We start from the raw sequence: 14,523 nt of genomic DNA on the forward strand, positions 1-14,523 counted from the left end.
GTAGCCCAGACCGAAGAAGCGACCGCCAGACCCGGCCGCAGTCGGCCGGCCGCCCACTACCGCCACCTGTCAGTCGACAACCAGCGCCGTCTGCCGGCTGGACCCTGAGCCACCGCTGCCTGCACGCTGTTCCCCGCAGCGCGCAGAGAGCGACCCGGGTGGCCCGGGAGCGCTGGGTGCCGTTCGGAGCTTCGGGGCATGGCGAAGCACGCGGTCCGGAAGCCTCCAAGCCACCGTCCCTGGAGCAAGCACCCAGTGCCCTGCTTGCATGGGAATATGCCTACCACCCCCTAAAGGCCGGTATCGGAGGCCGCACAGGAAGCCGCCCCGATACAGCATTTTCGAGATGCATTCGATAGCAACGGACGCTCAGCATGATAATCGGCGGCCCCCACGGTAAATTGAGGTGGCAGTGTAACGCAGTTTCCTCCACAGCTCTCAAATGCCGCACGGACCTTCCTCGTATTGCTTCAAAAGAGCAGATATCAAGACCCGCCTCGACGACGTGACGGCCGGAGTGTGTCATAGCCTCGGTAGACCCACCCAACAGATTGGTGTAATCCTTGTGCCCAATGAGGGAAACGTCAGCGAAGAGGCAGCCTGGTCGGGGACATGACATGCCATCAACAGGTTTGTGGAGAGGCCCGCCTACCCCATCAGACTCGATCCAGGACCGCAGCCGCGTTCATCGGACGGAGACGGCCGCGGTGGCCCACCACCCTGGACGCCGCCATTGGGATACTTGCAGGCCTCGGATCGTGGAGGAGTTGCAGGATCTCACCGTTTCATCACTCCGTAGGGTTTGCGTCAAACTTCCATAGGAGGCCCTGAGGGGTGTCATCCGCGTCAGGAGACAGGTACGGGCCGGCGCTGTGGCGCGGCTCTAGGCGACATTCCGAGGACGACCACGATCGTAGACGACCTGCTGGTGCACGACGCGACCCACCGCACCCAGCTCTCTCACGAAGTCACCGTCCTCAGACGCTGCCGGGAGAGATGGCACCGCGATGGATCCGCGAAGGTTCCAGCTCACTCTGCAGTCGCTGGACTACTGCGGCTGTCGGATCTTGGATCAGGGCTACACGACCACCCGAAAGCAAGCCTCAAGCGATCTCAGAGCTCCCCCATCCAGAGAGCTTAACTGACCTGTGGTCGTTCTGGGAACTCTCCGATCAGCTGGATGACTCTCAGCGGACACCGCCATCTCAGCCCAACCTACCCAGACCTGCTGAAGCAACGCACTGTCTGGAGGTGGACCGCGCAGCACGAGGAGGTGTTTCAGCACAGTAAAGACACGCTTGAATGACGCCGCTCGTTCCGGCGTTTTTTTTTCTCGTTTTTTTTGCCCGCGGCTGCCCAACACGCTCTAGATGGACTCTGCGCGAACCCAACGCCTGGGTTTTGTCCTGTAGCAGCGCCATGGAGATACGTGAAAGCTGCTCCATAGCGGCTCCCGCTTCCTTGCTGACACCAAGTCACGTCATGCAATGGTGGAGCTGGAGTGCTTGGCCCTCTTGTGTGCCCTCCGCAAATGTTACATTTTTTGGCCGGCCTGCCGCAGGTCGACATCGTCGTCGACCACCGGCCGCTTGTCCCGATCCGGAATTCAAAGAGGCTGTCTGAGATCGACAACCCTCGCCTCAGCGGATGCGGGAGATGTCGAACTGCATTTCACAGCCGAGCGGCGGAGGGGCACCTCGCACTGCATCCCAGATGCCCTGTCGCGCTCTCCCGTCAGTGACTGGCGTCGGGAGGAGAGGTCGCGGAGGTGACGGACGCACCGCGCGACGCCGTACTTGCTGCTCCAAGCGCGACCTCTGCAGATGGCGCTCGGGATCGCGCCGCTTTGAGACCGGACTCTGGACTCAGTTCGAGCTACCACCGCCTGAAATCCCTGTTTCCGAGCCGTCTGTGACGTCACCATTGCGGGATTACCCCCGAGCAATAACACGAAGAAGAGCCAGCTCTTCGGCCCCTCTGGCGAGTCCGTGCTATGCTGGGCGTTGCCGACGTTCTCATCGTCCAGGGGAGCGCGGCTCGTGACTCCGACCAGTCTATGCCGCGAACGTCCTCGTTCGTCTCACGGCACCCGCCAGGGAAATGGAGAGGACCAGGCGCCGCACACGACTCTTTATGTACCGACCGGGGATCGGCCGAACATCCGCGACATCATCTCATCGTGTCAGAGCTGCAGACAGCTCGCCGCAAGCCGCAGGCAACGGGCCGCTGTGGCAGTGGGCAACCTCCCGCACCGCGTCTTCTATTCTGTGTCGTCAGACTATTTTTATTTCGTCGGCCGGACGTTCCTCGTATACGTGGACAGGCTGTCGGCTGGCCGCATGTGACGGTCTCAACTCGGACGGCCTCAGCAGACCACCTGGTGGAGCCGCTGCGACAGCTGCTCCCCCCGACGGGCGTGTCCGTCGTGCTGCGGACGGGTGGCGGACCGCAGATCACCCCCTCCACGCTCCGACCGTTCCTAGACCGGTGGGGAATGCGCCACCAGGTGTCGTCGCCGTGGTACCACAGGTCCAACGGACACGCTCAGGCCGCCGTGAAAATGGTGATGAGAATCATCATCGCCGCGTCGGCGAGTGGGCAGCTGACGGGCAATAATCTCGACCGGGGCATGCTGAAGCTGCACAACACGCCAGCCACTGAGCTGCGGCAGGTCACCGGCCCAGACCCTGCTCGGCCGCCGACTGCGGTCAGGCCTGCCGCCCCACCACCGGGCATACGCGCCCGAGCAACAGCGTGCCGCTGGTGAGAGCGACGCCAGTCTACGTGAAGACGTACGACACCGTCGCGACAACTCGGCGCGCCCACTCTCGGCACTGTGCGTTGTCTGCCGCGCCGATGTCCAGACCTCGGGGACCGGCCGCTGGGACTGCACCAGTCACATCGTCGGCCGGGACAGCGACCGACTTAATTAGTGAAGCTGCCAAGCGTCGTATTTACTGGCGGCACAGGAGGTTCCTGAAACCACGCCGCCCGGTGCCGGCTAGCGGCGTGGGGCCGCGGCCGCCTGTTGCTCCCGGCGCGGCCCAGGGACCGCCCGCCAGATAGCGGCGCCCGCGGCCCAGCTCCGTCACAGCAGTCGCCGTTGTCGCATGCTGCGGCGGCTGCAAGCTCGCTGCGAGCACATATGAGTAATAGTGTGCGTACGCAGCGTTTGGCGGGGTTGCCGAATTGCAAGGTGACGCACTTTATCTAAACAATGCAAACCACACAAACAATGCAAACCACACACACTTATTTGTGTCGCGGACTACCTGGATCAGAATCTCTTGCACTTCACAAACTCAAATATACGGAAAACAGTGCTTCTCGCGGTGGCCCTGCGTTGGGTACTAAGTCATGCTATTTACCTTCATGGGGATACAGAAGGTGAGGCAGTATAAATAGCCTTATTCCTCGCAGAATTAGCGGAAGAATGGAGAAATGGATGTGATATTTCCGCTGCATGCCCTTATCCATACGAATATCAGTAATTGACCCAAAATTACTAGCTCATTGTATTAAATTTTCAGGTTATTGCTCTAAACAGGGAGCCACAGTTTTAACAAGTCATCAATATTCAGGGGATTAAACAAGAGAAATTGCGAGCCATTTGTATGATACATTGTGCACCTATCTATGAATTAAGCTGTGCGAAAAATGCGTGTCCATGCAACCGATTTAAGTTAACAGGCACTAGATATGACGCGTCATTTATACACGCAAGCAATTTCAAGGGAAGTAATTTTATATGCAAAGTGCATCCAAACGAATTCAAGTTAACAGGCATCAAACATGATACATCATTTACTCATGCAAGTGATTACAAGGAAGCAATTTCGAATAAACGGACATCATGCATCACTCATGCATGCAAGCGATTTAAAGTAAGCAGACATCGCGCATCTCGCGTCAGGCATCAATCATACATGAAAACGAATTTAAGCAAGCACGCATCACACATCAAAGTGCTTATCACATCTGCATGATCGGTTATGATAGTTCTTGTCCGTTTGGTTCTGGACACCGACTCCTTATAAAAATAGATTCTTTTTATTTTCCTGTTTGGATGGTCCTGTGATATGTAGATGACTTTAAGCTATAAAAAGGTAAAGAATCCGTTCCCCGCTGGATTTCAGCCTGAGCGCAGTTTGTCAAAAAAAAAGATGGGAGAAAGGGATGTTTGCTGTTTTACTGTCAGCATCTCGCAGGTATCTATTATATTTCAAACAAATCGGACGCATGGACTTCTTGACATAAGCCCACGTTTTTTACACACTTTACACTTAATTTCGTAAACCACGTTTTCTTGCATGCAAACCCCTTAAAATTCAGCCTTGCATGAATGACATCTTTTGCCCCCCCCCCCCCTCGGACACTTGTGATTCGAGATAGAAGATTTCACCAGATACTTTTTAGCTTATTGTCACTCTTCCCAGCTTTTCGTATGCATAGGTTTGATTTTCCAATTATATGTTTGATTTTCCGAGGCAAGTGTTCATCTATGCCCGTTTCCTAACATCCATCTCCCACGTGGTCTAGATTTGTTTACATCTTCCAACATTCTACCTAAAAGTCGTGGAGCATATCCTTTGCACAAAGTCCATATTTTGTTTATACTCTCTCACTACTTGATGAGTTATTTAGTCCTTTTTAACGTGGTCCGTGGTGCAGAATTATACCGGAGTTGGTCGGCTTTAAAAAAGCTCCGTTTCTAACGTTAGACGGTTGCTTCTCTTGTCTAACGTCACTTGTGTATCCAAATATGAGATCTCCTTTCCGTCCCCTGTATGCTCCATTGTAAAGGTAAATTGGAATGCTGATTTCTCTTGAACTCTAAAAATTCTTCAAGCGCTGCTTTCTGTGCGACCATACTCCAGCATAATCATCGATGTAGCTAGCTGGACGGTTGGCTCTAATGGTTTGGCGGCCATGGCCTTCGTTTCAACTAGGTCCCAAAAAATTATAGGCAGATGAGGAGCGCAAGGGTTTCCCATTGCTGTCCCCAATTCCTGTTGATAACAGTCATCTCCGAACGAGAAAACATTGTTCTGGATATCTGCTGTCTTTCAAACACTGTTCTAAAGGACCACAGATATCCTCTTTTGGTAGACGGCTAGCATCAATTTCAAGCAAATGTTCGTCTTCCTCGGCTTTCACTGCAGCAATAGAGTCATTGAATTGTATATCGCCATAAACTGGCATCTACACTAAAGAAAATACTTCTCATTGGCAGCTCATCCGCTTGGGAATGATTTGAGTCCTCTTAAAAAGTATCTAGTGTCCCAAGAATAGATGAGAACGAACCTCAAGACTCGGTTGGAAGTCTTTTCTAAAAGATGCGACATTTTATGTGGCCACCGCACGCAGGCACGATGGCCATGGGGCCATCGCGCGTAGGTATGAGGGGTCTAAGGCGCTGACTGTGATTTTGGTTTTCTTGAGTTGTGATTTCCATTAAGTGCTTACGTACTATGTGGGTAGTTAAGCTACTGAAATGATACCTGTATGTGTTAACCAGATCCTTCGCCCACTGCCTTTCCCCAGCCTAACCACTGGCCAATGTTCAATCGCATACTGTACCCATATCATCTGTGACCAGCATTGTAGCCGCCAAGAGTAGGTATAGTGCGAAAATAATGGCATGATGGATTGCACGACAGGGCCATTCGGCGAGCGGTCAGTCCAGCTCGTCGCGTCACCACTCCTTCGCTCCACACCATGTCCGCACCTTGGAGATCCTCGTGCGTCGACTCCTGGCGCACAATGATCACCAGATGGCTTGATGTCGTTACAGGCAGATCCCTATGCTGCGCACGCGCGTGGAGGAGCGCGACGACGGGCCGTACCTGGTGGCCGGCGCCTGCCCGAGCGTGCAGCTGACGGTGCTGCCGCCTGGTGGCGACTGGCTGGACCAGCACCACTGTTTGCTGCAACAGACCAAGATCGATCCGCGCACGGGGCCGCTGTGGCGTGCGTGCCTGCTGCACGACCCGACAAACATCGCTCCGCCGGTAGCGTCATCTCATCGGGCGGTGCTGTATCTCTCTTTGTGTCACACGATAACAGATGGCCTTAGTAACGCTAAGTTGTGTGGCAAGCTTCTTGAGAATCTGGACTGTCTGCTGCGAGGCCTCGGCATAGCTGACGGTGAGCCGGCACCGGTGTATCCCAGTGTGGAGGAGCTGCTCCAGAGCCAGGTGTCTGTCTGGAGCTGGTCCTTCGTCTGGAACATGGCCTGGGATCTGCTCTCGCGGCTGATCGAACCAACCAAGTCCCAGCTGCTGGACAAGTTCGTCAAACCATTCGATCCCAGTCAGCCGGCCGGCACGTACTCCACGGCCACGGTGGCCGTCACGGTGCCGGCGCCGGAGGTGGCGCGGCTGCGCGCGCTGTGTCGCGCCCACGGCGTCTCGCTGAACGCCGCGCTTTCTGCAGCCGTGTCGTTCGCCGGCGCACGCCTGTCGGGCGTCGGCGGCGATCAGTCTGCCCACCTTCCCACCGTCTGGCTGGTAAACGCCCGGCGCTACCTGCCCTCCACCGACTGGATGTTCCTCTCGACGGTGGCCGGCGTGCGGCTGGACGTGCGCGTGGAGCACGCGGACGTCGCCGAGTTCTGGAGCGTGGCCGAGGCGCTTGGCCGCGAGCTGCGCTGGAAGCTCAACGCCCGTGAGCCGCTGCTGCGCATGCGCACGGCCGCCTGGCGAGCGCAGCCCGAGCGCGGCGGCCTGGGTGGCGCCGAGCTCTCCGGCTGCCCTGTACAGCGTCAATAACCTGGGCTCGCTGGAGCGGGTGCTGCCCGCGCACGACGGCCGTGCGCGCCGTGGAGTTACAACCGTTCGGTGAGGGCGCCACCGGCGCTGGCCGACACCTTCGGCAGCCACTGCTTCCAGACGGTGGCCGGCCAACTATGTTACGACCTCAACTATGTGCGCGGGCCGCGTGGCGGAGGCGGATGCGGCGCACTTCTCCCGGCTGGTGGTTCGAGGTGCTGGCCGAAGTGGCCGCGCCCAGCGACACCGAGACGGACGCTGAGTGAAACACGCTTTTGGGCTACTCGGCGAGGGGCTCTTATAGAGGAGTGGGAGCTGGGGACACAGAGTGAGACTCAGATAGTGGCAGAGGATGAGGTTCGGAACACAGATCGAGGCTGAAGGGGAGGGAGGGCGGGGCCCACAAAGAGAGGCGCGAGTGAGGACATTGGGTGAGGCACGGAGTGTAAGGGTGAGGCTCGGAGTGCGCAGAGTGAGGGTTTGGGAACGGCACAGAGTGAGGTTTGAGAAGAACACAAAATAGCGGCTTGGGTGGGGCACGGAGCGGGGCTCGGGAGGGACAAAATGGGGCTTGAGGAGGGCACAGAGGGGATTGAGAAGGACACAGAAAGGGGTGTGAGAGGGGCATGGAGTGAGGTTTGAGAGGGGCACAAAGCCGGGCTCGAGATAGATACAGAGTGGAGCTTTAGAGGAACATAGAGATTGGGCTCGAGGGGAATACAGAATGGAGACTGCGGTGGACACAGATTAGAGCTTGAGAGGGGCACACAGTGAGGTTGAGGGAGACAATGAGTGTGGCTTAAGAAGGACATAGAGTGGGTCTTAAGAGGGACAAAGAGTGGGGCGATCGGAGGGTGCAGAGGAATCCTCGTGTGGGGAAGGCGAGTGTGAAGCCCCGGGCACGGAGTGTGGTTTGGGAGGAACACAGAGCGAAGCTGACTGACACGCAGCGAGCTCCAGGAAGGGACACGGAGGTAAGGCTCTGACCATAGGGAGACGATCAGAAGGTTCGCTGAGGGGCGTCACTCATTTAGGGGAGGGAGCATGTGTACGTCCAGTGCCAACTCACAGGCGGGTGATGAGTGGGCAGCGGAAATCCGTCGAGGCCGGGCGAGAGCCTGCTGAGCCTTATGTAAAGCCCAAACTCAGCTTAGGGCTTTAGATATCGGAATCACAGCTGTCCAGTGAGAAGACACCATGCATGGTGACAGTGGTCGGAGGGTTTCGGGCCCGCGTATCAGGTATCACGTCGCACGTGATATGTGGGCCGCACGCGCGCGTCAACAGTTTAAGCCCTGCCCCCAGTCAGGGTGTTGGGGCGGATATGGGTGGTTCGCACCTGTGCTTAGTGTAGAGTATCTGTGCCGTGCTTCGTGAGCAGAGCTCATTATCTATATTTAGGGGGAGGGGGGAGACGATCTCTGCCGTCACCCTGGGGTTCTTACTGTCGGAGATCTGTATGGTGTTGTACAGCTTATCTCCACTTTCCCCATACTGTTTGTTTGCTGCGCGGGCTTGGTTTAAAGCATAGTTAACTTTCAGATGTGGCAGAGGCAAACAGTGAGTTACTGAGTTGTCTGTGTATAGCAAGCTATTGACACTACCTGTGTGACATCAATGCAATGATCAGCACGGCGTTCAGGGAGTCCAGGTGAAGAAAACACTTGGCCAAGCTGACGCATGTGTGCACTTGCGCATAATACCGGACGTAGCAAGAATCTAATACAAAAATAACACAAATTGCACGCCTATTTTTGTCGGTTAAGGTGAAATCAATGGCTTTAAAATATTGAGGTGAGCACAAGTTGGAGATGAATCAACCTTTCCGCACCAAATCGTCGAAATTAGTCTACCCTGATGCAAACATGAATATCAACAGGCAGCCAGAACAACTGCGCAGCAGTCATCGCAAGTCTTTTCGTCGCCTTTCGCCGCCTTATTATTATTGAGTTGCATGTTTGATGCGTGTTTTTAAGCTGACAGAACGACAGTGATCTCCCATGCTCGTGTGGAAAGAATCCACTAAATCGGAATTGATTCCGCAATAGAGTGGTATTTTGAGTCTGAATCGGAGTCCATCACGTGTGCTGATTTGCTCGGAGTTAAATTAGGAGTCAGCCAAATGCTTTGCACCGGAGTCAGAATTAATTTTTCTTGAGCGGGACCCACGCCTGTCTTGTGATTTTTCTTGAGCGGGAACACGCGCCTGTCTTTTGATAGACGTCCATTCGCCACGCCGCGAGCAACTGTCTCGTTAAAACGCCCGGGAGATCACTTGGTCACTTCTTCAGCTATCTGTTACGGTACATTTTTATACCGATTTGTAATGGCCGAACAGCAGTCGTTGTGCAGCATCAACATGTGTTCCCGGCCCCAACTTCTTCCACCTGCCATGTGACACTGTAGAGGCAGGCGCGGGTCGGTTAATTCGTTTCCAGACCTGACTGTTATCCATGCCACAATGTCTGATACTGCGGCGTGATGCTTTGGTTCGGCACCTACAGTGGCACGCCCGGTGTATTGTTCGTGGTTTAAACTTACGTACCCGCTACATTAACCCTGCCTTGACTCGCCGTTTTTCATAGCGCGGACTGATGGATGGGGCGACGTGTTTGATCACGCTGGTATTTCCAGACCGATGAAGATCGCGCTTAACCGAAAACATCGGTGGAACGAGATCTCACGATTGGTGCCAGTTCATATGTCTTAGATCAATATTTGACCCAATTGCATCAGATCACAGGTCAGATTTTGCATTTTTCTATCCACGCATTTGTTAGTAATGTGACCAGTCACCCGTGCAACGCCCCAGCTGTGGTTTGTTTCGCTGGATACGCTTACTCAAGAGCGCGCTGAGACCATGCGTTGTTGCCAATATACCCAAAAAGGCTGCATAAAGCTCGAAGCGACCAGAGCCAAAGGTAATCATGACTACTGGTTAGGGTCGCGAGGTCATCAAAGAAATAAAACTGGGAACTGGGGCCGTGTTTTCGCCCGTTCCCGCTTCCCGCAAGCCACAGCTCCCGCATGAAACCCGTCTACCTCTGTCCGCTTCAATTCGTCAGACACCATCTCTCATTACCTACAAATGAGCAGATTTCGAATCAATCGTATTAGTGTGTGAGCTGTAAGCTGCGCATAACCCCTGCCCGCAGAATTGTCCGCCGAAGCCAGGGAGCTGTTCCACCAGGCTGCTCCGCTCCGTGTAGCAAATGATCCATACACGGTGTGCACCGTATGACCTTATTCATGTAGCCGCCCGAAATACATGTTGAGAGATAACGTTCGTTGGATGGGGGTCGTGGTGAAAGACACTCCCCGGTCATGCGTATGAGGTTATTTCCATCGACGGGTAAGGACCAACACGCGCGGCGTAGTTTTGCTGAGCGTTGTTTTCAAACCACACCACGCTTGAACAAAATCCTTTACACACGTCTAACAACGACTATGTAACGAAGGCAAACTGCGTGCTCGTGATTAATGCACATTGTTCCGCGGCTGGTCTTTGGACTTTGTTCGCACCATGGCAGCGATGACAGGATTCATACACACCATTATTTACATCAAAGTCGGGTGATGACATACGTACACAAATGTTTTGAAGTCAGAACTGGAGAAATAGTAACTAAGCGGGTCAGACTGTAAATACACAAGGCAGGCAAAACAAAACCGAAAGACTCGCTCGATTCGCATTGTTCTGCTCTACCATCAGACCGGAGGACCTCACGCAGCATGTAACGAGTGGCTTGTGCATTGCACTGACATGTTCGACACCACATATACACACACGCTCGCGCACCGCACGTACGCGCACACGTACGCGCGCACGTACGCGCGCACGCACGCACGCAAGAGCATTATTCGGTATCGCTAGCGATTACACAAAGGTACGTAGGTGAGTGCAAACGCACGACCGTCCTCTTTGGGACGAGCGGAATGTATCGGCCCTGTGGCTCATCGCAAGCAGCTGGCGAACGTGGTACACCTCTTGCCAGCATTTGCCGGTTCGGGTGTAATAACTGCTGCAGGCACTACGGCACTGTGACTCGATGAACTCATTTCGAAGGCCCTCGTGGAATGCTGCCTACCGGCGTTCCGCCGGACGCCCTCAAACACCCAGAAAATCCCAAGACGAATATTGTAAATGAAGCTATAAGTGCTACGGCACAACCACCGACCCCCACGCTCAAGTCAAATAATATGCCAGCCCGAAGCGGGGAGTGACAGTTGACTGCTGTGTGACCCTGCGAAACGCCACATGCGTCCCTGCCTACACACATTTGTATGGGACACCGGCCGTACATCATGGCCGGTCTCTTCCATCCTTAGCCCGATGCAGACGCCTCCGAGGCCCAATCCAGGGCTATCGCTCGCAGTGCGTCGCGACAAAGAGCAGCCAGCACGCCGAGATCGCGCCAACAGCGGCATGACTCTGAGATCAGGTCGCGACCCGCCCCGCTAAAGGGGCGCGAGCTGCCGCGCTGGCCGCCCGTGCACCTATGGAATGTGTGCAGAAGACGGGCCCACACGTGGGCCCGTTTGCGAGACAACTGGTCTCTTGAGACAAGAGCCTGCGTCGCTGGAAAGGTGCTTTTGAGCAACGGCCGTGAGCTTCAAGGTGGATTTACACCGATCCCTGCCCGGCGTCACAAATCAAGCGAATCTGTGTGAGGAGCGGCGTGACCACGTGCGCCGAATGTGAGGCAGGAAGTGAGCAAGTGCGCGCCGTCCGGGTGAAGGTCCATGAACGACGGAATGCTGGTGACGGCGTGTCGCACAGAATACTTCTCCAAAGCGGACAGTTACCGAGTGGGGCCCAGGCGATTAGAAGACGGCCTTAATTACGTCACGACGACATTTTATGTGTGCACGAGAGGCTCACTTCTTGTGTTATTAGATTCGCGAAGCATTAAGATGAAGATTAAACGGTCACCAAACGACACTTGGTTGCGAGGCACTATTGATACAAAATGCTACATGTATTTACATCTGCCCCATGAAAGGGACCAAAACCTATCAAACATCGGGTTTTTGGACGACCTGCGCATCGATAACCCCGCGCCAACAATGTCATGGATGCCCAGCTGGTTTGGGATGAAACAAAAAATAACGGGGGGTTTCAATTTGTGCCTTTTCTGTGCGCGAGATCCTGTCAAAGTGAAGCAAGAGTGGCACCATAGCTCACTCGTGTTGATGGTCCATGGTATAAACATGTGTGGTGCAGTCAGAGAAAAATTGAAAAGCATCATAAAAGTCAAAAAACTTATCACGAACTGATCGTCTGTTTGAGGCAAGCAAAACAGCAGTCCCAGCTCAACTCACCATCAGTTATCTCACTGCATTCATCATCAAACTAGACTTTTGGGATCATATTGTCCCTTTAATTTCCACCCTTGCACAACAATCCCCAGCCAGCAGTAAAGCTGCACTTGTCCGAAAGCACGGGTCAGTGCCAGTGGATCCCAGAAATCCCTGAAAGGGGAGCTTGAAGCCATGACCACAGAATGGCCAAGCCGGATGTCCCGCCCAGTCCCGTGTTCCGCTCTCGAATCGGACGCAATGTCCCAGGCGCTAGTTGTGCAAATCGTTCCGCAATGACAATCTGCACGCCAGCTCATACGCGCTCCGTGATGAAACGTGCAGCGGCATTCGGGAACACACACCCACACCCACCCCACCCACACCCACACACGCCACACGCACACGCACACGCACACGCACACGCACACGCACACACGCACACACACGCAGCATGCAGCGTGAGTCGTGCACATTTTCGTGTTCGACACACACATTCACACACGCGCCCACGCACGCGCACACGCATGCACGCACACACGCACGCACGCATGCTCGTACTCGCGCGCGCACGCACGCACGTCCGGAAGCGGCTAGACGCCGCTGCTCCGGCCGTCGTCGGTGCTCTCGTCATTGCCATCGGTCACGCCGTTCTGTTCGGAGAGCGCTCTGTTCACCGTGGGTAGAAAACGGCGATCATGTAACCGTCAACTTCGGCCGGACTTCTCCTTCTGACCGGTGCTTGCCCCCGGCCTCCGACAGCGTTCGGCAGCTCCTGGCCAGCGTTGCCCCAGACTACCAATGGTCGGCTCCGTCTGACTGGAGCTGCCCTGACCAGGTTCAGGAGCTGGCTCCGCAAGATCGGTGCTGCCCTGATCTCGGCCCAGCGTCCGGATTATGACCCAGCGCCATCCAGTTCATCACCAGAGGTCGCTTTCCGCCCGACAGGCGCCACCCTGACCGCCGTTGAAGGCCGACCCCCAACCGGACCAGCGCCACCCAGGGCGCCACCGGCGGTCGGTTCACCTTGAGGGCCGCCGCCCTGGCCGCAGGCAGCGGTGGCCTCGGCGTGGCTGGCGGTTGCGCAGGCGGGAGGCGGCGCTCAGGCGGGCGGCTGATGTCGTTCAGGTGCTCCCGCTTCCTGGCGCGGTCAGGGCCGGGCCGGCGGCGGCGCGGCGGCGGCGCGGCCGCAGCGGTGCTCGGCCGGCGCGCGCTCCAGCAGCGCCGAGGCGCCGCACAGCGGGCAGTACGCCAGCCAGCCTCGCCGCCGTCCTCCGTCCTGCCCTCGCCGTCCGCGCCGCCGTCGGGCGTCGTCGGCCGTCGGCAGGTGCTCGGTCGCATGTGCCGACCCAGGACTTCCGCGGTGCTGAAGCCCACCAGGCACCCACGCAGAAGATCTGCCGGCGGAGGACGGCGGCGTCAGGCATGGCGCGGCGGCGCGCGGCGCCGAGGCGGGCGGCTCGCGCGCCGGCTCAGCGGTACATACAGGCGGCCGCGCCGGCCGCCAGCCGTCCGAGCCCGGCACTCGGCCGGCTTGCAGGATCTCCGCCGTCTGCGGGCTGTTGAATCTCGCTGCATTATACATCGGTATCACGGCGGTATGTGACGGCGGCGGGTCGGCGCCGGGCCGCCGGCCGCGCCGCCGCCGGGTGGGAACTGGCTGCGGCGGGCGCGCTGACCCCCGCCTCGCTGACGCCGAGAGGCACTGGGCCCGGTGCAGGTCACGTGACCCCGCCAGCGTGCCGAGTTTTCCAGGAGAGCACCGCGGAAGTGGGCCGCACGCCCGGGCCCGGCCTCCGAGACACGAGGATTAACGAGCCGGGGGATTGACATCTAATCCAGTCAGCTTGTTGACGGGTTACCGCACGTGAAGGCAACGGGACGGAAGCCAGCGAGCGATCAAAGCGTGCAGCTTCTCGCTGGATACCGAGGATGCGTCGCTCGCCTTGTGATGTTAAAGGGCGGCTTGCAATTCATAGACGCTTATCTCAGTACGCTCTGTCCAGACGTGCATTGGAAGCACGGAATGGATTTTGTACCAGGAAAGCCAACCTTGTAGGGGGGGGTGGGGGACACGACATATCCTGATGGAATGTGCTTCAAATTCCAAAGAACTTCAAAGGCGAGCCCGAGATATGCAGCGAGCTATACTGCACAATGAATCGTCATGAGCTGGCACAACTCAACAGTCCGGTTTCGTCTCGTTTGTCTGCGCCTGTGCCCTGAGCAACAATCAAACCAGCTTTTTAGGCTCGCCGGCAGTCCCATGTCATCTGGTAACAATGCTGTGCACAAAAAAAATGTTGTTGGTGTGAATGACTGTCTGTTAGCAGCTTGCGTGGTTGCGCACCGAGTAGTTTCCTGTACGTTTCCACATAGTTTTGAGTTACATCGAGAAGAGAAAAGACAACCATCATCTGTACACACCCCAGCAACGCAACCTTTCCTAGACCAA

The 14,523-nt window shown here is 56.2% G+C and overlaps 1 protein-coding gene across 1 annotated transcript in view; it reads left to right on the forward strand.

Annotated features, from left to right (window-relative positions):
* The first annotated feature begins 1,007 nt into the window (after positions 1–1,007).
* LOC119105554 (peroxidase-like) overlaps positions 1,008–14,523 on the forward strand; it is a 20,978-nt gene continuing 7,462 nt past the window's right edge. Inside the window, exons 1-2 of the mRNA XM_037229014.1 lie at positions 1,008–1,096; positions 6,173–6,662. Of these exons, the coding sequence (XP_037084909.1) occupies positions 1,008–1,096; positions 6,173–6,662 (579 nt within the window). The remainder of the gene's footprint in view (positions 1,097–6,172; positions 6,663–14,523) is intronic.

This window comes from Pollicipes pollicipes, unplaced genomic scaffold, assembly GCF_011947565.3.
Source record: "Pollicipes pollicipes isolate AB1234 unplaced genomic scaffold, Ppol_2.1 Scaffold_6138;HRSCAF=7277_pilon_pilon_pilon, whole genome shotgun sequence".
NCBI lineage: Eukaryota > Metazoa > Arthropoda > Thecostraca > Pollicipedomorpha > Pollicipedidae > Pollicipes > Pollicipes pollicipes.